The sequence below is a fragment of the Schistocerca piceifrons genome, chromosome 7 (genome assembly GCF_021461385.2).
Source record: "Schistocerca piceifrons isolate TAMUIC-IGC-003096 chromosome 7, iqSchPice1.1, whole genome shotgun sequence".
NCBI classification, from domain to species: Eukaryota; Metazoa; Arthropoda; class Insecta; order Orthoptera; family Acrididae; genus Schistocerca; species Schistocerca piceifrons.
Window position 1 is genome coordinate 432,986,330 of NC_060144.1, and position 23,613 is coordinate 433,009,942.

The 23,613-nt window shown below is 42.4% G+C and overlaps 1 protein-coding gene across 2 annotated transcripts in view; it reads left to right on the top strand.

The window, feature by feature from the left end:
- The window catches only part of LOC124709146 (tropomyosin-1), a 100,672-nt gene that overhangs the window by 32,961 nt on the left and 44,098 nt on the right, over nucleotides 1-23,613 (top strand). For both annotated transcript variants that reach the window (XR_007005392.1, XM_047240818.1), the window contains exons 2-6: nucleotides 2,847-3,009; nucleotides 4,506-4,631; nucleotides 8,158-8,291; nucleotides 15,391-15,508; nucleotides 22,036-22,106. Coding sequence is in view for 1 of the 2 variants with exons in the window: in XM_047240818.1 (XP_047096774.1) it covers nucleotides 2,896-3,009; nucleotides 4,506-4,631; nucleotides 8,158-8,291; nucleotides 15,391-15,508; nucleotides 22,036-22,106 (563 nt within the window). In the remaining variant the exon portion in view is untranslated. The remainder of the gene's footprint in view (nucleotides 1-2,846; nucleotides 3,010-4,505; nucleotides 4,632-8,157; nucleotides 8,292-15,390; nucleotides 15,509-22,035; nucleotides 22,107-23,613) is intronic.

Genomic DNA, 23,613 nt, shown 5'->3' on the forward strand with positions numbered 1-23,613 from the left:
CGATAAACCGCAATCGCGATAGGCTACAATCCGACCTTTATCAAAGTCGGAAACGTGATGGTACACATTTCTCCTCCTTACACGAGGCATCACAACAACGTTTCACCGGGCAACGCCGGTCACCTGCTGTTTGTGTATGAGAAATCGGTTGGAAACTTCCCTCATGTCAGCACGTTGTAGGTGTCGCCACCGGCGTCAACCTTGTGTGAATTATCTCAAAAGTTAATCATTTGCATATCACAGCATCTTCTTTCTGTCGGTTAAATTTCGCGTCTGTAGCACGTCATCTTCGTGGTGTAGTAATTTTAATGGCCAGTAGTGTATTTTCGCAGATCCGCTAACTGCAGGCTCTTACAAGTGCTAGAGCCTCGCCCCTGTATTTCTCTGATACCGTTGCCGCCAACACTTAGTAATTGCTGCTGCTGGCGAAACAGTGTTCCCACCTCGCGGCGCCGAGATGGAAGGGCGGTGTTAATTAACACCTCCCCCTCGAACATCTCGCGAACGCCTGCATGCTTCGGCGCCCGACGGCACGGGGAGGGTGGTACCCTACAGATGCTGACGTCATGTAACACCGGCACAATTTCCGGCTGGCCCACACCAGTTGCTTAGCTCGGCTAATAAGTGTAAAACGGGTCGTGGACGATGTTCGGGCGCTGATAGAGTTTGGGTAGGTAGATAGGGCAGACTGGGAGTATTCGCCGCCGCTGCGTCCAATAGACTGTACTTTGTTCACCATAAAATTAAACTCTTGTGTAAACGAAGGCTCGCTGAGCGATTGGTCATCGACCACAGTGAACATCCAGCGACTGCTATAATTACTCGAGGAAGTGAAGTGTAAACCAGTCCATATCGGGAAATAACTTGTTGACGTAGTAGTGCTAGAAGTTATATCCATCCTTGATATTGGACGTATCATGAGAGTAACAAAATTCATGTACAGAATGTGAAAAAAAATGTTTTCCGTAATTTAAGATGGTGGCAATAAGGGCAAAAACAAGAGAAAAATGTCCGAAAACCATGGGCTTTAAAATGCGTACCTGAAGATCTACTGCGAAACGTATCTCTTCTAATGCAAGTTCTTTGCTGTTACGAATGACCTACAACATGCCGGCAGGGATGGCTGAGCGGTTCTAGGAGCTAGAGTCTGGAACCGCGCGACCGCTACGGTCGCAGGTTCGAATCCTGCCTCGGGCATGGACATGTGTGATGTCCTTAGGTTAGTTAGATTTAAGTAGTTCTACGTTCTAGGGGACTGATGACCTCAGAAGTTAAGTCCCATAGTGCTCAGAGCCATTTGAACCATTTGAACCTACAACATAAAATAAACAAATGTGCCCCTGAAATAGAATTGGCTATCCAGAACAAATAATTTAACGATTTTAGGTTAGATTTGAAAAATTGCTTTGCTATCTGTCAGACGCTCCGTGTTTTTGGACAAATGACCAAAAATCTTTGTTTGCTGCATATTGAACTTCTTTCTGAGTCACTGACAGCTTTAATAATGGGCAATAAAGGTCACGTTTTCCTCTTGTAGTGTAGGTATGAGCATCACTATGCTTCTCAAATTATGATGGATTTTGATTTTTACGACGAATTTCATTAACGGATATATGTATTGTGACGGAGCACTTACAATGCCTAACTCTGGAAGAGATGCCTACAAGGCGACAGCAACTGAACAGTGAATGATATTTTTACTGCTCTTTTTCATGCGGTCATACGTTCTAACTTATGAACTATTCCGTAAGACGTTAATGAGTTACAGAATATGTCAGGAGGTTAATTCGTTTGTTTCCGAGAGTAGGAATTACGCGAAGAAAAAACGTTGCGGGAATTAATTGTTTGAACAATTCGGTAATATGCTTCTTGGACTTCAACTTTTTGTCAATACACACCCAAAGATTTGGAACATTCTACCCTGTTTACTGACTTCTGGTCATTTGCTGCGTTAATTTTTGGTGTTATTGTATTTGTTGTAGAGATCTACATATAGTGAGGTTCTTCAAAATTTAAGAAGAGTCCATTTTAAGAGAACCACTTAAGAATTCGTTGAAAAACTTCATTAAAATCCCTTCTATTGCTTTCTCCCTAACGGGATTTATAATAGCACTAGTATCGTCTGCAAGACGTACCATTTCTGCTTGATGAATGTTAAGTGGAAGCTCGATCATATATAAAGGGAATAGGAGTGGGCCCATAATTGAACCTTGTGGTAGTCGCTGCGTGATTTCTCCCCAGTCACTAAATTTGCTCTGCTTCTAGCATTGTTTGAATTATTGAGCACAACATTTTGCATTCTATTTGTCATGACTCAAACCACTGCTGTATTTTGAGAGAGTGACACAATCCATGCAATCAAACGTCTTGAAAAGATCTCAAAAGACACCAACTACCCACATGTTATTATTTAAGGCCTACAAATTTGATGAGTGAATGTATAAATAGCTTTCATATTCTTGAAACCTTCTGGAATCCAAACTCTCATGTGCTAAGTAATTGTTTCTGTTTAGAATGTGAGACTACTCCTGAGTATGTTATTTATTCAAATATTTTGGAAAAAGATGCAGTAAGGAAACTGAGCGATTATTAATTCAGTCTTTCTTAGCGGTTTTCTTATAAAGAGGTTTAACAACTGTGCATCAATTAAAGTGTTTCTTTCATGCTATAAACGCACGAGACAGATCTTTCTAGTGTAAGAGAAATTGCTTTGAAAATACTTAAAGTGCTGAAAATGAAATATATTTACACGTAGTCGAATGACTGTCGCACATCGTAGTTACAAGTATGAAATGAAGCATGTTTACATTTGCCTTACTGGCGGTTGCTTGTTTGGTTTGTTGCAGTGTGGACTAATTTTTCCCGTGAGCAGAGAAGAAAAGAACAGCCGCCACCATGGACGCGATCAAGAAGAAGATGCAGGCGATGAAGCTGGAGAAGGACAATGCCATGGACAAGGCAGACACCTGCGAGCAGCAGGCTAAGGACGCCAATGCTCGCGCAGACAAGGTGCCTATCCCAATGTGGCTGTGGCTCCAACCGCAAAGGCGTAACAGTAGCTGCAGAAAGCTGCTAACGGAACAGCAGTCAACTTCTGTCTAAAGCAAGACCTCTTGAGGAATCACAAAACATTCATTTTTTTAACAATGGCTGTCAAGTTTATAGCTAACAGCGTTTATATGATATTGTGTACTACTAATCGGCTAATGACGCACGGTACCAATTCAAGATGCCTATCTAACGGTTTCCAAATTGATTTTGATTACTTCATGTAACTATTGACCGAATTTATAAATTCAAGAAGCTTTCATAGTGTACTTATTGAGAGTAGTTTACCGTTTGACACAGCAAGACAAGTACTACAATTAGAATTTGTACGTAAGCCTTCAGGCGGCGTAACTCACGGCAGCCAAATTATCCACACGAAATTCATCTAGTATGTGAGAATGGAGCGCTGAGAGACTTCCAACAAACTTTACACGATCTCAGACCTTTACGAAACTTTTTATTGCTGACCACCCCTCCCTCCGTCCCAAACACACACACACACACACACACACACACACACACACACAGCCGGCCGGGGTGGCCGAGCAGTGACAATTACGTGACAGTCTACTATCGATGTAATATGGACGTTACGTTCACCTAGACATAAGTACCAATGTGTAATCCATCAAATGTGCAATGGGTCTCGTATGTACATGAATGGCCTTCTGAACATTATATTCGCAAGTCGCAAGTTACTTGAAAATGTCAATGAAAGCCAATACAGAAATAAAGGTCGGTAAATACACTGCAGCTGTTCTGGCCCTTCTTTATAATGCTGTCGTTATGTGACGTATACTATGCTGGAGGCTCAATTGAACAAAAAAAAAAAAACAGATAAAATTGAAGAGAACAAAAAAATTTAATGTCTGGAAGCCCTTTTTTAAGGTATTTATATGGAGTATAGCCTTGTAAGGAAGTGACAGTGGACGAGAAGTAGGTCATACAAGAAGAGAATAGAAGTTTATTAAATGTGGTTTTATTGAAGAATGTTGAAGATTAGATAGGTAGATCGTGTAAGTATGAGTTTGAACATAACTGAACTGGGGCACAGCCTGAGCTAAAGAAGTGAATAGGACACCTCCTCAGGCATCGAAGAATCGTCAGTTTGGTGACTAAGAATAGTGTTGTGGGGAGGGGAGAAGGGATAAGGAATAAATTATAGAATGAGACCAAAGCTTGGGTACGCTAAGCACTTTCAGGTGGATGTATGTTGTAATACCTATGCAGGGATGAGAAGTTGCACAGGACAGAATAGCTCGTAGAGATGCATGAACCAATCTTCGGACTGAAGATTAAAGCAACAGTGTTCCGAATCCCAAAGTATGTATTTCAGTGAACATTGTAAAAACCTATTCTAAATTTGTAAAAGCATTTCTCCGACGTATAAGTTGCGGTATAATACTGTCTTGCAGATTTCTAGTTCTGCCACTAAAAGACGGTGTGTTGTGTCCTAGGTGAATGAGGAGGTGCAGGAGCTGAAGAAGAAGCTGACCCAGGTGGAGGAGGACCTGGTGAACACCAAGAACAAGCTGGAGCAGGCCAACAAGGACCTCGAGGAGAAGGAGAAGACACTGCAGAACGTGAGTACCTGCTGGCGTCATTGGTAACCCCCAAACAAGTTGATGGCGTAACGGCTGAAAACTGGTTGGTAAAGTAATAAACAGTGCACAATATTAGATCAGTCTCATGTATTTTTTTTAATTCGTAACTAATAAAATATTCCAACAAGAACTGACGGAATATTGTTAATGCAAGTAAGTTAACAGTAATTTGCCGTCAAATTATGATAGTGGCCATTATTTTCGGACCGTATGCTACCCTTATATACAGGGTGGTCCATTGATCGTGACTGGGCCAAATATCTCACGAAATAAGCGTCAAACGAAAAAACTACAAAGAACGAAACTTGTCTAGCTTGAAGGGGGAAACCAGATAGCGCTATGGTTGACCCGCTAGATGGCGCTGCGTTTTTTTTAGATAGATTACACATTCGTGTAGTTCGTAAAGAAATATGAATGTTTTAGATGGATCACTTTTTTCGCTTCGTGATAGATGGCGCTGTAATAGTCAAAAACATATGGTTCACAATTTTAGACGAATAGTTGGTAACAGGTAGGTCTTTTAAATTGAAATACAGAACGTAGGTACGTTTGAACATTTTATTTCGGTTGTTCCAATTGGATACATGTACCTTTCTGAACTTATCATTTCCGAGAACGGATACTCTTACAGCGTGGTTACCTGTAAATACCACATTAATGCAATAAATACTCAAACTGATGTCCGTCAACCTCAATGCATTTGGCACTACGTGTAACGACATTCCTCTCAACAGCGAGCAGTTCGCCTTCTGTAATGTTTGTACATGAATTGACAATGCGCTTACGCATGTTGTCAGGCGTTGTTGGTAGATCGCGATAGCAAATATCCTTCAACTTTCCCCACAGAAAGAAATCCGGGGACGTCAGATCCGGTGAACGTGCGGGTCATGGTATGGTGCTTCGACGACCAATCCACCTGTCATGAAATATGCTATTAGATACCGCATCAACCGCACGCGAGCTATATGCCGGACATCCATCATGTTGGAAGTACATCGCCATTCTGCCATGCAGTGAAACATCTTGTATTAACGTCGGTAGAACATTGCGTAGGATATCAGCATACATTGCACCATGTAGATTGCTATCGATAAAATGGGGGCCAATTAGCATTCCTCCCATGATGTCACACCATACATTAACCCGCCAAGGTCGCTGATGTTCCACTTGTCACAGCCATCGTGGATTTTCCGTTGTCCAATAGTGCATATTATGCCGGTTTACGTTACCGCTTTTGGTGAATGACGCTTCGTCGCTAAACAGAACGCGTGCAAAAAATCTGTCATCGTCCCGTAATTTCTCTTGTGCCCAGTGGCAGAACTGTACACGACGTTCAAAGTCGTCGCCATGCAATTCCTGGTGCATAGAAATATGGTACGAGTGCAATCGATGTTGATGTAGCATTCTCAACACCTAGGTTTTTGAGATTCCCGATTCTCGCGCAATTTGTCTGCTACTGATGTGCGAATTAGCCGCGACAGCAGCTAAAACACCTACTTGCGCATCATCATTTGTTGCAGGTCGTGGTTGACGTTTCACATGTGGCTAAACACTTCCTGTTTCCTTAAATAACGTAACTATCCGGCGAGCGGCCCGGACACTTGGATGATGTCGTCCAGGATACCGAGCAGCACACATAGCACACGCCCGTTGGGCATTGTGATCACAATAGCCATACATCAACACGATATAGACCTTTTCCGCAATTGATAAACGGCCCATTTTAACACGGGTAATGTATCACGAAGCAAATACCGTCCGCACTGGCGGAATGTTACGTGATACCACGTACTTATACGTTTGTGACTATTACAGCGCCATCTATCACAAAGCGAAAAAAGTGATCAACTAAAACATTCATATTTCTTTACGTACTACACGAATATGTAATAAAAATGGGGGTTCCTATTAAAAAAAAAACGCAGTTGATATCCGTTTCACTATGGCAGCGCCATCCAGCGGGCCAACCATAGCGCCATCTGGTTTCCCCCTTTAAGCTAGACGAGTTTCTTTCTTTGTAGTTTTTTCGTTTGATGCTTATTTCGTGAGATATTTGGCCCGGTCACTATCAATGGACCACCCTATATAAATGGAATATATATACAGGGTGTACCGGAAATGTTTCGTCAAACATTGGGGGTTGTAGAGGATTTCTTGAGGAACAAATAGAGGACAGGAACCTGTTCCGGAAATGTCGTCCAATGTCGTCCAATGACGCTACAGAGCGTCGAAGTTATAGGCACCAGCGTCTCCCATTAGGCCACCCTTTCGGCAGTAAACGTGATTTTGTACGCTGACGGACCGTAGGCCGAACGCTTTGTAATACTGTTTATTATTCATTGATCACGCTTGATTGCCACGACCGGCAGCAGAGAAGATTGAACTGTCTGCTGCATTGACAGACCTTGTATCATACGAACGCGATGCTCTGTTGCATTGGTGGATGACGATTTCAGGCAAACGTTTTCATCTGCTGTCCGTACAGAGTTCCAGGAAAAAAAAAAAAAAAAAGAACTGGGGATCGAAACCCGTGTTGGAAACCAACATCCACAGAAGCAACAGAGCAACTCATTCACAAGAGATAAGGTCTTTCTACGCAGCTAGCTCCATTTTCTCCACTGGCGACAGTAACAATTAGCCGCGATCACTAACAAACAGCATTGCGAGACTTCCACCTACGCTCCGTCAAAGTCACATTTGCTGCCGAAAGGGCGGCCTTATGGCAGTTGCCTGCGGCTGTGGCTTCGACGGTGTGAGGAGGGCTATGCGAGAGGCGTTCAATGAATTCGAAAGTAAAGTTCTGTGTACTGATTTGGCAGAAAATCCTAAGAAATTTTGGTCTTATGTCAAAGCGGTAGGTGGATCAAAACAAAATGTCCAGAAACTCTGTGAGCAAACTGGTACTGAAACAGAGGATGACAGACTAAAGGCCAAAATACTAAATGTCTATTTCCAAAGCTGTTTCACAAAGGAAGACTGCACTGTAGTTCCTTCTCTAGATTGGCGCACAGATGACAAAATGGTAGATATCTAAATAGACGACAGAGGCATAAAGAAACAATTAAAATCGCTCAAAAGAGGAAAGGCTGCTGGACCTGATGGGATACCAGTTCGATTTTACACAGAGTACGCGAAGGAACTTGCCCCCCTTCTGGACGGTGTTTCCAGACACAGGTTCCTATCCTCGATTTGTTCCTCAAGGCACCCTCTACAACCGATCGAAGTTCGTTGCAAAGTTTCTGGGGCACCCTGTATGAGTAAATATGTGTTGCTGTGATGGCTGAGTATCTGTCCTCGTTTTGTTTCACTCGATGTCTGAAAATTTGCTGTAAAACGAGAACAGAATCTCGACAATCGCAGTAGCCAGAAGGCATATATTCGTTGCATTCTCAGCAAAAATCCCGCTGCGAAATATTTACGAAATGTCTCTGAAATTAAATGTGAAACGATACACAAAGTGGCTGGAAGTGTAACTTGAGGTGCTGGGTGTGCGTGTGTTCGACAGGCGGAGAGCGAGATGGCCGCCCTGAACAGGAAGCTGCAGCTGATTGAGGAGGACCTCGAGAGGTCAGAGGAGCGACTCGCCACCGCCTCCACCAAGCTGGCCGAGGCGTCAGAGGCCGCTGAGGAGTCCAAGCGGTGAGTGGCCACCAGTCTGGGGACTGCCGGTGTCACTAACGTCATCAGATATGGTTACGTTTATTGTAAATGGCGTTACTACGAAGCCTCTGCTAATAATATAGAATCACGAATCCGCCGCTTCTGTGCATAATTTTGCGGTTGTCCAGGCATGCTGGTCTACGGATCTCTGTGTGTTTGAAGTGACGGTTGAGGGTGGATGCAACAAATAAAATATTTGCAGATTTTTCCCCTCCACGTTTCATGCATGAAAATGCGAGATGCTCTGAACAATATGGCTGCATCATTGTTGCCACCTTACAATTCTTGTAAGACTTGTCCAACTTACCATTATGACACCGCATCTATTTTGCGAAAACTTCGTAAGTGCTTGGATGGAAAACGTATTCCACTTGTCTGTGGCCTATCGTGTTGTAGATTTACTGTGTAACTTCATTTACAGCGAGCTAAATGGCCAGTGTGAGAAGTTCTACAATCAACGTCTCCGCCACCTTACCCATCCTTGGCTAAATTATGTCACTTTGAATGGCGGATGTGTACAGGACTGACTTCACCAGATTTCGTAGTCGCAGATTCATTTTTCGAGGTGATAATTACAACTTTATGACTACCCCTGTACCTCTGTAGGGATGGTTTATTTCCAGAATATGTTACTCAACACTTTGATAAAGTTATACTCTCAGTTCAGTTCGTTAATAGCACGAAAAAAATAATGATAGGGGGAAAGTTCATGAAACGCGTAAGCTGTACGGTCGTTGGAACACTTTTGGCAAGGCAAAATTGACATTTCCTGGCTGAGTGAGGCGGTATTTTTGGCTCCATGCATATCGCTGGTTATCTAGTCCCTCCGGGCTGCGAAAGTGACGCTATATCCGGAGTGCAAAATAGAAGAGCGCAGGGGCAATCGGTTCACGCGACGAAATTATCTGCGACGAGAGAGAACGGATTGAAAGCAGCCACTCACAGTGCCATGACGCTCCATTAAAGAGCGGCGGGCTGCTGATAGAGAAGTGCATGGCTTTCCAGAGCAGTACGTTGAAAAACACAACGAGCGCGAATTTATGTGCCAAATACCGGTGAATACTATATGGTGTTATCCCGGAGGGCATAAAAAATTATGTCCAATAATAATACGTTTGTTTTAGAATTTCAAACTCAGCTTTTTTGGTGCAATTTAAAATTTATTTGCAGTTACGTTGTTATTTATATTGTCACGTCGTAAACACAATCAAGTCCGAATTGGAAATCAGTGTCATTAATGAAGTACAAAACTTAGCACCGAAAGAAGATTTTCGAGGAACACCAATGTACAACCAGAACAGAACTGAACTCCGGGACGGAGAATGATTTATAAAAACGTAGAATCTATATCACTAAACGACTAACCCTGTTCACGGTTGATCGTTCATGATCTCAGCAGCGGGTTGCCTATCTAACGACTTCCAAAGACTACAAAAAAAAAAAAATAGTTTTCAGTAATTCATATAATTACTGACGGAATTTAAAACTAGTCTTCATCCTCTCATTAAGAAATTTAATCTTATTTTAAAGGTTTAACACATTAAGACAAATAATTAAGTTAGAAACTGTGTAAATGTTTTGAAGCAGCGTAAATCACGCTGATTGTATTTATCCAGCATTTGAGAATGAGAGCATTAGCGACTTAACAACAAACTTTATATAGAGTGTGTTTCAAAACTACTGCGATAAAGTTTGGACCGTTGTAGAAGGTGTCTTGAGCAACCCGTATCTGGAAACGTCATCCAACGACGCTGCAGACTGTCGAAATTATAGGCTCCGGCGCCTGTATATGTACACTATGTGATCAAAAGTATCCGGACACCTGGCTGAAGAAGACTTACAAGTCCTTGAACGTCCTCCATCGGTAATGCTGGAATTCAGTACGGTGTTGGCCCACCCTTAGCCTTGATGACAGCTTCCATTCTCGCAGGTATACGTTCAATAAGCTGCTGGAAGGTTTCTTGGGGAATGGCAGCCCATTCTTCACGGAGTGCTGCACTGAGGAGAGGTATCGATGTCGGTCGGTGAGGCCTGGCACGAAGCCGGAATTCCAAAACATCCCAGTGGTGTTCTATAGGATTCAGGTCAGGACTCTGTGCAGGATGCCATTGTCGTGTAACCACTCCGCCACAGGCCGTGCATTATGGACAGGTGCTCGATCGTGTTGAAAGATGCAATCTCCTTCCCCGAATTGCTCTTCAACAGTGGGAAGCCATAAGGTGCTTAAAACATCAATACAGGCCTGTGATGTGATAGTGCCACGCAAAACAACAAGAGGTGCAAGCCCCCTCCATGAAAAACACGACCACACCATAGCGCCACCGCCCCGAATTTTACTGTTGGCACTACACCCGCTGGTAGATGACGTTCACCAGGCATTTGCCATACCCATACCCTGCCATCGGATCGCCTTATTGTGTACCGTGATTTGTCACTCCACACAACGTTTTTCCACTGTTCAATAATCCAATGTTTACGTTCCTTACGCCAAGCGAAGCATCATTTTGCTTTTACCGGCGTGGTGTGTGACTTACGGGCAGCCGCTCGACCATGAAATCCAAGTTTTCTCACCTCCCGCCTAACTGTCATAGTACTTGCAGTGGATTTTGATGCAGTATGGAATTCCTGTGTGATACTCTGGATAGATGTCTGCCTACTACACATTACAACCCTCTTCAAGTGTCTGTCAACAGACGAGGTCGGCCTGCACGCTTTTGTGCTGTACGTATCCCTTCACGTTTAGCTTAGGAGTGTGGAAATCTCGCGTACAGACGTATGACACCAGTGACACCCAATCACCTAACCGCGTTCGAAGTCCGTGAGTTCCACGGAGCACCCCATTCTGCTCTTTCCCGACGTCTAATGAGTACTGAGATCGCTGATATGGAATACCTGGTTGTAGGTGGCAGCACATTGCACCTAATATGAAAAAGTATGTTTTTGGTTGTGTCCAGATATTTTTGATCACATAGTGTGTGTGTATATACAGCGTGATGATATGAATAACTGTCAGGGATGATGGTGAACTATAGATGCACTAATTTGAGTTAAGGCACCCTCGTCCGGAAACGAACGAGTCGAAAGCTATAAGCGAAAATCGTTCTGCAATACGTGTACGGGTACTGTTGCTGCTAAGCTTGTAGGATAAGCAACTCGCAGAGGTGGCAGTATGGACCAAAACAAGAAAAAAAGTCCAGTAAACATGGACTCTAAAATGCATACGCTAAAAGCTATGAGCACTTGTTCAGTAGAGGAGATGTGTTTCACAGTAGCAAAGATGAACAAATACTCTTAGTTCCTCAGGTATGCACTGCCGTGTTTACTGGCCTTTTTTTCATGTTTTGGTCCACACTATCACCTCTGAAAGTGCCTAAGCAGCAGTCTTAGCAAAAACAACACCGGCACAGTATCGCACTAGCAGAGGTATCAGAACTATTTTCACTTATAACATTCCACTTGTTCGTTTCCGGACGGCGGTCCCGTAACTCAAATTGGTACATTTATCCTTCTCCATCATCCCTGAAAGTTTGTAACATCATCATGGAATAACGCTGTACATACATACATATACCGGCGCCGACGCTTATAGCTTCGGCTCTCTGTAGTGTAGTTCGATGATATGTTTTCGGACACTTGTTCCTATCCTCAGTTTGTTCCTAAAGACACCTTCTGCATCCTCTGGAAGTTTGTCCGTGTGATTTTGAAACACCTTGTATAATTTCAAACTTCTTCTGGATTGCGCCCCCCCCCCCCCCCCCACCCCGGGCCCACTAAATGGTGAAACGAAAAAAGTATATTACTTACTGCATTTTCGCGGTTCGTCCAGTAAAACTTCAGCACCAGGCATGAGATTTTAATTTATTACTTCTTTACTATTGACCCTAGTCACAACACTTTTAGTAGACAGTTTCCAAATGAGCTACTAAATGTACTTGTAAAATTATATCATTGTACTGCATATAATTCGGGAGATATGACGTCATAAACACGCAGATGCGTGAAAAAACTAGCTTTTGCTTAAAAAGGAACTAAAATTACGCAGACTGTACCCATCCGGTGTTTGATAATGAGAGCACTTAACGACTTCCAACAAACTTTAAATATAATTTCCAATCTTTTCTAAACTTTTCCTCGCTTACGTTCTTATCGTCATATATTTAAGACCTTAACTCATTAGTAAGGTAATCAGATGTTTCAAGCTCTTTTATAGATGGGATTTTGTCTATTTAAAGAATCAGAGTTTGGGGCTTTACAGGTATTCCAGAATATACAGACATTTCAAACGTAAAAAATTTCGAGAACCTTCCAGTAACGATAAATGGCCACCCTCAGCACAGCAGCCACCGGCTCTAACCGCTACGCCTCACTGCAAGCAGAATAACTAGCAGAATTATGAACGCCATATTTAGTGGATTTTTTTTAGTTACTCTCCTGTCCTGCTCTCATCTGGACATAAATTCCTGGACGCACATCTACTTAACTCAAGAAAAATCCGCACATATTCACGTCGAGTTACTTTTGGTTTTCTAGTTTCAGTCTTCCTTTGTCGTTAGCTACGTGATATGAAACACTTCACTATCCTGGCAGCAAAAATCGACGTGAGGATGAGCCTATTTTATAAAATTTAGTAGCTTAGTGTTCCTGCATAATCATGATCACTGCCGATAACAAATTATTGCATCTTCTGACGATGTTACTTTACACTGTCATTTCCAACTTTACACCAAACAAACACATTTTCATTTCCTTCAGTTTTCCTCTCTTTCTTGTTCTCACTGTCAATGTTTTTCCCGCAGATATTGCTCGATACTGCATGTTCTCTAAGCTAGAATGTCCCGGTGTCGAAAAGCTTCAAATTCTGCATGACCTCCGTGTGAATCAGCTCAAAAATATTCAAATGTGTGTGAATTTCTAAGGACCAAACTGCTGGGTCATCGGCCCCTAGACTTATACACTACTTAAACTAACTTACGCTAAGAACAACACACACACCCATGCCCGAGGGAGGATTCGAACCTCCGGTGGGAGGGGCCGCGCAATCCGTGGCATGGCCCCTCAAACCGCGCAACCACTCCTCGCGGCAGAATCAGCTACAATAGCCTGTATCATCTGTGTAGTTCCCACACATAGTGTGTCAACAAATAGCCCTAAACACATTTAGACTTCCGATTATCTATTGTTGATGAGTGCACTGACTCCGTGAGTTGTAACTGCCTTCAGACTCCAATATTTGGAAATTATGCGCTGACAATACGGATTAGAAATTGCTTTTCAAAATGTTGGAGTCTGAAGCGAGTTACATTTTAAGTAGCTGGTATATTGAGGTCGGAATGTTTTTAGAGGTGCTACGTTTCGCCTCTTTGTCGGCTGATGCTGTATGCCGAGGAAGTCCATGGTGGCAGTGCTATTGTTATTCGTTCACTATAAGAATATTCTCCACTATCTCTGACACTGACATATGAAGGCTTGTTTACTTTATCTGTTTCCACTCTACTGCCTCCGGTGCTATCACATTTTAAGGCAACTCCGTGAAATCACCAAAAATACTCTTAACCTAGAAAAGAGCGATCAGGCAAATCTGCGGTGTCGTTTCGCGAAATTCATGTAGGCCAAGAGTCTTGAAATTCTAACTCCGTCAGTCCATCATAATATTTATTTTTGATAATGGTAACTTCTTTAGAAGAAACAGCAACATTCATTCGGTGAACACTTGACGAAAATCGATTTTCCCTATAAAACAGTATTGTGGATTGTACAAGGAGGTGTGCGTTTGTTCAGCAGGTTTCACTTTTAATAGGCTCCCAGCAGAACTGAAAAAGAGACTCTTCAAATATAACAAGGAGTTGAAACCTTTCCTAATTCTACACTCCTTCTTTCCCTTATTTGCTTCATAATGTGTTATTTATTCGTATACTGTCTCAAAATATGTCTATCGTCCTTTATTATTTCTTTAGTTTCTTCTGTTTATAAATTTTCTAAACAGCATTGAGTAACTTGTTCCATATCCAAGTAGCTTTGCTTAGTAAGTTCCTACCGTACCTCATAACGAAACTAATTGAAGAGTGGACATGGAGACGTTCTAAGTGCCAAATCTGACATTTGTCAGGAGAATGAAAAAAAATCTATATCTGTTTGTATATAACTGATTTGCATCCAAAAAAACTGAGAAGGTATTATGATACCACAGAATTATGCTGCTCACCGCATCACTGCAAAAAATAATGAGACACATTAGAAAATAACTACTTTATTAAGAACGCTCTAAGTGCCATACCAGGAAAGTATCTGGGTGTAACTGCCATAAAGAAATTTTTTACAAATTTATTCTTGCAAAAAGAAAAGAGAACAGCATTCATCTATTGTTGATACAGGCATTTATTCACACAAATAGCTTTGTTACTGGTTCCGAACTGACTTTCTTCAGACTGCTATTCCGGTTTATATTACGTTTGCTGCTGTTTACATTACTTGATGGTTGTTCTTTCCCAACCACTAATGTAAACAACATCAAATTAATATACAAGTGAGCAGCCATCTGAGGCTGAATCCCTCGGTTCGAAACTGTTAACGGGGTTATTTGAGTAAACAACTAGCATCACTGTCAGTGGCTGTTTGCTGTTTCCTTCTTTGGAGCAATCGTATTCCTTATATAGTGACGGTCTCAAAACTGTCAGTTTTCGACAAAACGGAAGGAAGTGTTCTTCCAAACGCCATAAATAGTGACATACTACGTTTTATCTAAGTTAACACAAGTACAGAAACACAGCATTATGTTTTCAACTGGCAGAACAGTTATTAACAAACTCCAGTTTTCGTATCTTGGAAATCCAGCCTGGAAATACAGCCTGGCACAAATACCATGCGCCATCTACTAACGTATATATGAGAGACTTACTCCCTGGTGTGGCGCCAGGTTGAAGTCTAGGGACATGTAACAACATGCTGAGATCACAATAGCACTGCAAACTTGTTTTGTGAAAAAATGGCGCTTAGAATGTTTTACATTGAACTCTTCAATTAAGAACGTAGAGAAAAGTGTGATGATATGTGCTAAGTGAGCGGTGCACTGTGTCCACAGAATGTGCAAAGTGCTGGAGAACCGCAGCTTGCAGGACGAGGAGCGCATGGACCAGCTGACCAACCAGCTCAAGGAGGCCCGACTGCTCGCTGAGGACGCCGACGGAAAGTCCGACGAGGTGCGTCAGACGAGTGGCACGCCTCGCCCTCTCACGTTGCGCACCCAACAGCCTACTAATGGAGGGGTTGGCGCAAGGAAGTGCCAGTTCTTGATTTCGCAATGACTGGTCTGATCACATTATCTGCTGTGTTTTCAAGTGCCCCAAGTGCTGGTAGCAAGTAGTTCCATTTGTACTCCACAGGGTGCGCCATTTACCATCAAAACCCAAATTACTTCTTGTCCAAACCAAAATAAAAAGCATAACAAGCATACGTTGTTCAGCTACCAGAGGAAATAAACCAGCATGATTACTTTTCTTACATACACTACTGCCCATTAAAATTGCTACACCAAGAAGAAATGCAGTTGATAAACGAGTATTCATTGGACAAATATATTATACTAGAACTGACATGTGATTACATTTTCACCCAATTTGAGTGCATAGATCCTGAGAAATCAGTACCCGGAACAACCACCTCTGGCCGTAATAACGGCATTGATACGCCTGGGCATTGAGTCAAACAGAGCTTAGGTGGCGTGTACAGGTACAACTGCCCATGCAGCGTCAACACGATACCACAGTTCATCAAGAGTAGTCACTGGCGTATCGTGACGAGCCAGTTGCTCGGCCACCATTGACCAGACGTTTTCAGTTGGTGAGAGATCTAGAGAATGTGCTGACCAGGGCAGCAGTCGAACATTTACTGTATCCAGAAAGAACCGTACAGGACCTGCAACATGCGGTCGTGCATTATCCTCCTTAAATCTAGGGTTTCGCAAGGATCGAATGAAGGGTAGAGCTAGGGGTCGATGTAACGTCCACTGTTCAAAGTGCCGTCAGAGCGAACAAGAGGTGACCGAGACGTGTAACCAATGGCACCCCATCCCATCACGTCGGGTGATACGCCAGTATGGCGATGACGAATACACGCTTCTAACGTGCGTTCACCGCGATGTCGCCAAACACGGATGCGACCGTCATGATGCTGTAAACAGAACCTGTATTCATCCGAAAAAATGACGTTTTGCCATTCGTGCACCCAGGTTCGTCGTTGAGTACACCATCGCATGCGCTCCTGTCTGTGATGCAGCGTCAAGGGTAACCGCAGCCATGGTCTCCGAGCAGATAGTCCATGCTGCTGCAAACGTCGTCGAACTATTCGTGCAGATGGTTGTTCTCTTGCAAACGTCCTCATCTGTTGACTCAGGGATCGAGACGTGGCTGCACGATCCGTTACAGCCATGCGGATAAGATGCCTGTCATCTCGACTGCTAGTGATACGAAGCCGTTGGGATCCAGCACGGCGTTCTATATTACCCTCATGTAGCCACCGATTCCATATTCTGCTAACAGTCATTGGATCTCGACCAACATGAGTAGCAATGTTGCGATACGATAAACCGCAATCGCGGTAGGCTACAATCCGACCTTTATCGAAGTCGGAAACGTGATGGTACGCATTTCTCCTCCTTATACGAGGCATCAGAACAACGTTTCACGATGCACGGCGGCAACTGCTGTATGTGTATGAGAAATCGGTTGGAAATTTTCCTGATGTTAGCAAGTTGTAGGTGTCGCCACCGGCGCCAACCTTGTGTGGATGCTCTGAAAAGCTAATCATTTGCATATCACAGCATCTTCTTCCTGTCGTTTCAATTTAGCGTCTGTAGCACGTCATCTTCGTGGTGTAGCAATTTTAATGGCCGGTAGTGTATTTGTTCATTACGAAGATACGAACAGCAGGATATTTACTTATATAGCGTCCTATACCTTTTATTTGATAACCCATTACCTCTCCTTAAGATATGTTCTGTAACGTGACACTATTCACGTAAACATGACGTTATTAATAATTTAACACAAAATTGACTTTGACTCTCCCTTACTAGCACAAAGTGCAGTTACTTGGGGTAGCCTGACTCGTCCACTTGCTAGAGTTACAGTATATAAAGGGAAACATAAGGAAAACGCACGCCGGTAATTCCACCGTCACCCGTCTTCAATTGAATGTACACTGGTGAACTAAAACATTATGACCACATAGTTAAGAGCTTGTTTGTCCGTGTCTGGAACAAAATACATCACTGATCTGCATATAAGGGATACGACAATTTGTTGGTAGATTTATGGAGGTATGTGACATTAAATGTCAACGACAGATCATGTAATTCCCGTAAATAGTGGGCAGCTGATTTGTATACACGATGTGGGCACCCGATGGTCACCCAGATGAGTTCCATGGGATTTACATCAGGCGAATTAGGTGGTCGAAACATCAACGTGAGTTCACTATAATGTTTCTGAAACCACTGTAGCACGGTTCTGGCTCCGAGACACTAACAAGTATAATGCTGAAAGATGACATCGCTGTCGGGGAAAACGTCAAGCGCGAAGGGATGCAGGTGGTTCGCGGCTGTCAAAGTGTCTCATGCAAGCGCAAGAGACTGTCTCCCGTAGCGATACTGCTCCCACCAGTCTGTTTCGGTGGCGCACTGCACGTTTCGAGCCGCCGTTAGCCTCGATGACGGCGTCTGTATAGACGACCATCGAACTAGTGGAGCAAAAATGTGATTCACCCGAAGAGCCGACATATTTCCATTGACCGACGGTCGAATCCCTATGGTCCCGTGTCCACTTCAATAGTAATTACAATGTCATTGGGTCAAAATGTGAACACGTAGGGGCGGTCTGCTGCGGAGATACATGTTCAACAACGTACGCTGCAGGATATGCTCCGAAACACTTGCGTATGCGCCATATTTTGCTCTTTCGGCAGAGATGCCACAGATCACCAACTGTCCTACTTTGCAGACAAGCCTCCGAACATTACGTTCTGTGAAGAGTCGTGGACGTCCAACCATTTAGCACCTAATGGTAGTTTCGTTGTCCTTCTACCTCTTTCTGTAGATGCTAATGACAGTAGCGCTGAACATTCGACCAGCTTCACCGCTTTCGAGATGCGCGTTCACAGGCTATGCGTAATAAGAATCTGACCTTTGTCAAAGTCGCTTATCTCAATGGATTTCCCCATTTGCATCCCACATCTTCGGTAGGGTGATGCCCCCCTCCGTGTCTGCTCCGCTTACATACTTTTATTACCGGATAAGATGTCCGCAACACCACCTGGAGGCATCCAACTTCGCGGTGGGTAGAGGTCATAATGTTTTGGCTGTCAGTTTATGAATATATGCAGCGACCTACGTTGGTGCGGATGTTGAGTGGGGACCTTTTCCCCAAGTTGTAAATAAGAACATTATTGCAGTTACTGTTCTGCTAACTTATGTTCTCCTTAAATGAGCAGCATTTCCATCTTGAGGACTCTGATGACCTTACCGCTTAGCGCCCTCATCCACAAACCATCACCATCATTTCCACCTTCATTTTGTTGGTGTACATTGGCCTCACACAATCCTTCAAACCAAGGCGGCCGACCGCGGTGGTCTCGCGGTCCTAGGCGCGCAGTCCGGAACCGCGCGACAGCTACGGTCGCAGGTTCGAATCCTGCCTCGGGCATGGATGTGTGTGATGTCCTTAGGTTAGTTAGGTTTAAGTAGTTCTAAGTTCTAGGGGACTGATGACCACAGCTGTCAAGTCCCATAGTGCTCAGAGCCATTTTTGAAACCAAGGCGGTTGACTGAATAACCGTGATCATTTTCCTTGTGCTTCCGTTCGTTTACTATCATTTCCAGCAAGAAAGCTACTTGCATTAGCCCAGCTACCATGAAGGCGTGCTTGTTACATTTTTAATAACATAATGTTTACTGAAATAGTAAACTGTCACACGTGTCAGAACAAGTCTTGACGAAAGGAAGTGGATTACAGAACAGAAAAGTAGAAGGTTCTTTATATATATAAAAAATACGTCCTGCTGTTCATATTGTCGTGGCGAATTAAGTTGCAAGAAAGGCAAACATTGCTGGTTACTGTGACACTGATAGTTAAACAACAGTTGATTGATACATCTTTTAGTTTGTTCTGGACAAAAAGTTAACTGCGGTGGTGAAGATAAATGAGCTTCCTGAAGAAACAGTTTGCCATACTGTGTCTATGTTCTTGTCTTAGAATTTAACCAACATATCACATGCAGTAGGTCAAAGTGACGCTCGTGTGGGTTAGCACTTTCTTCCGCAGCAGTTTCAATTATACTTCGTTCAATAACTCTGGGATAGATAATGTAAATTTTATTTGGAAAGCAGCAATACATTGTTAGTACTTTATCTGGCATTCGCAACTAATTTAAAATGTTTATTTACTAGCAAAAAATTACCCCACGGCTCTTCAAAACTTTTCAACACGAACTGTGTTAATGATTCCATTGTTGTTCTGATGAACATAACCTGGTAGAGTGTAACAACTCCATTAGAAAAAGTTGAATTTCTAGATTGTCTTCGAAAAAGTGAAGATTTTATGATCCAGATTGGAATGTGTTGTCCAGTTTTACGACGTGCAAAAGTGTCTCAGTCAGGCCAATGACTACCAATACCAACCTTTAGATTTTAAATTTTAGTAACGTGCTGGGGAAAAGCGAGGTTTTTACTTTGTTGTAGACATTTATACGACGTGCCTACAGAGCTTGTCACCATTAGCTGAATGACTGGTCAGTATTGAGAAGCTTTCCACTGTTGTTTTCCTACATGCTAAGTGCAATGTTTCGCGTTCTGGGTAGAACACTATAACGCCGCTGAAACTTTCCCGGAAGCACAAGACAGTGCAAAACTAACTGATTCTTATACATAATGGAATCCGAACCTCACCGTTAAAATTTCGGAGATTAGTCACAGATATTTTGTCATAAAGGAGGCGTGATCGCCTGTTGTTTGTTACAGAGTAATAACGGAGTTATGAATTACACGTTTTTTTATTTCAATTACGTTTATTTCTGAGAAGACACCTTACCATCAGAGAAAAAGCCTGTAATATGCTTTCACTCTGATCCAGAAGGATCCGGGTTCTCGGAGGCTCTCAGGCACAGATGCAAAAGCACTCTGATAAGGTTGTAGTCGTTGCAAGGACAGTTCAGCATAGCATCATTGCGCCGCTGTCATATTGCATTCATTGGACCCAAACACAAGATGCAGATCAGCAGACCTACCTATATCGCTGGGTATCACTGTTGACGTACAACTAACACTCCCGAAAAACAGACAAACCCGAGACAGAACCGAATGGTGCTAAATGCAAACTTGAGAGCGAAGAATAAAAGCAGGCATTAATGTTGTCAGCAGTAAGTACTGTGAGTGAATGGGATGAGACAATTTTCGAACAAGATACACAGCACGTACGTCGACGCTGCACTGTTGCGCATATTTTTTGTCAAGGACTATGTGAAATTAAATGCTGGGAAAAAATGAAACGAAATGAAATTGCTAAGCAATGATCCACCAGAGACCAAGGTTCCCCTGAATAGTCTCCGAGATTTTTTCGATGGATTTGTTACTCATCCTGGACATGAGTACTGTAGTTTCATTTCACGAGGAACGTTGACTGTTAGCCACTGTAACTTGGTTTTGGCATATTTTCTGCCGACGAGGTGGTAGGCTCAGTTCGGTTAATTCTTCGTTCCCATTTTTTTGTCTTGAACTGATATTTTTAAAATCAATTACGAAAGTAACTTGACCCCATATTTTCGTTTTACGTTCTTACTTAACACTATATTATCTACATCTCTAATTCGTGCAATTAAAGAAGTCAAAAACTTCAGTCTATCTCTTAGAAAAAAAGAAAAAGGAAGGTCATGTTCGATTCATACGAATTGCGCTACCATAATTAGAAGTAAAAAGATGACTCGCGAGGGTCTAAATTATGAACATAGTGCTATTAAGAAAATATTCGAGTGACAGGCACTGTGGGGGTGCCAAAATGCGGGGAAATAGGTAATGAATACCATTAGGTAGGTAAAAATAGCTGTCGCAATTAGCAATGACGTCAAAGAGGCGAATGCAAACGTAAGCCTTCCCATGACTGCTAACCATCACAACTGACGCTAAGATCAAACTAAAAGATTCCTAAAACTGGTTTGGCACATCGTATCATCGTATAGACCCAGTTTTCTACTATTTTTTTGCATCCTACAACCGTTTACCTGAATGAGATTTTCACTCTGCACCAGAGTATGCGCTGATATGAAACTTCCTGGCAGATTAAAACTGCGTGCTGGACTGATACTCGAACTCGGGATTTTTGCCTTTCGCGGGCAAGTGCTCTACCAACTGAGCTACCCAAGCACGACTCACGCACCGTCCTTACAACTTTACTTCTGCCAGTACCTCGTCTCCTATCTTCCAAACTTTACAGAAGCTCTCCTGAAAACCTTGCAGAACTAACACTCTTGAAAGAATGGAGCACTTGCCCACGAAAGGCAAAGGTCCCGAGTTCGAGTCTCGGTCCGCCACACGGTTTTAAGCTGCCAGGAAGTTTCAACCATTTACCTCTTTGTTCGTACAGTTTGATTTTTATGTGTCAAGGGGTTTATATTTTTCCTGAGTTTTGTTAATATTTCTTGCCTCGGTATAGAGCGTCATTAGTGTAATTGGTGTTCTCAGGTGTCACGCAAGCTGGCCTTCGTTGAAGACGAGCTGGAAGTGGCTGAGGACCGAGTCAAGTCCGGAGATGCGTAAGTTCTGAACCGACACGTTGAGACTTAACGCTCAAGTACTGGCTAATACTTTGATTTTCACTGTCATTAGTCCGCTCCAGGAAACAACAAATATCAGGAACAAATACATACAAACTCAACGATAAATGAAGACGAATAATACAAATTAAATCAATATTATTGTGAACCTTATATGTCACAGGCTTATTGAAGTGATTATGAAATAGATACTAAGCTTAGAATCACGTCCAGCACATTAACATTTTTAAGATACCAAGAAAGCCATGATGTCATGCTTTATTTCTTTTACTTGAACTGTCCTATTTCATGTAGTTCATCTTTTGAGAATATTCCATTAGCAGAGTCTTATAAGATAAGGTTCAACAATTGCCATTGTAACTCATAAGTTTTGTGTGACTTTCGGCATAAGCCAGTTTACTTTGACAATATTTCACTCATTACTCTGAACTAGCACGAATTTAATGATATTAAATGAATATATTTGAATTATCATCTGATACAGTCCCTGCTAATGTTGACACTTACCCCTCTGTAGGTACTTACTTTTTGCTACTGTTTCATTAATTTTCTGCCAGCGTCGACATTGGCGTTTATGTAAAATATTTTATATTGAGTTATAGTTCTAGTGCAACGGCATCTGGAATTTGTTTTCACGACGCGTGTTATTCACGTTTGTCACTCTTAATTTTCTACATCTTCACACTTTTCGCTCTGCTGTGGGGTGTTTTCAGATGTTAGTTAAATGTTTTAGTCTCCCATGACAGTTCATGAACATGCTGATGAAAAGAGCAGCGAATCACTCCTTGTATCTGGGAAATCATTCAACGTATATATCAGCACAATAAGTTTACGTGCTTGCCTATAATTTTGTATTACACATTTTGATATCTATAGCAGTGTGACTTTACTTCTGACACAAAGAAATTAGTTTCATTTAGTGCTTTATAAGGCATGTAATTAAGTTATTCCATACCGATAGTACTTGGTCCTTTTACGGAACAGTAATTTCTTTCTAATGTCGCCTGCAATGACTGTAGAAACAGTTACACTTACGTCCTTCTTTTTTGACGTGTACACTGATTTTTGCACTTTCCCAATAGGTGGATGGTGACTGTTACTTGTTTCTCTATTTAGAACTAATGAGAGGATCAGTTTCCAAATCTCCTCCAGTTAAAAAAAAAGGTTAGGTGGTTATAATAGGTTCGGTAATTACTGTTTTCTTCAGCTAGGTAGTCGATTCATCTTTTGCATTAATAAGTGCTCGGTTAGTTCAACATTGGTTAACTGAAATATCATAAAGAATTGTGGGGCCAGGAATGTGAACCAACGAAATAACCCAACTAAATCTGTCTCTGCATGCTATCTGTTTCACATCTGTGGTTAGAACGTAATTTCCCATCAAGTCATCTCCTAAAGAAAAATAATACATTGTCTACGGAGGAGCAATACTAATTGACAACAAAACTGTTTCTCATGTGATTCATTTAGAGCACGTAAGCAAATT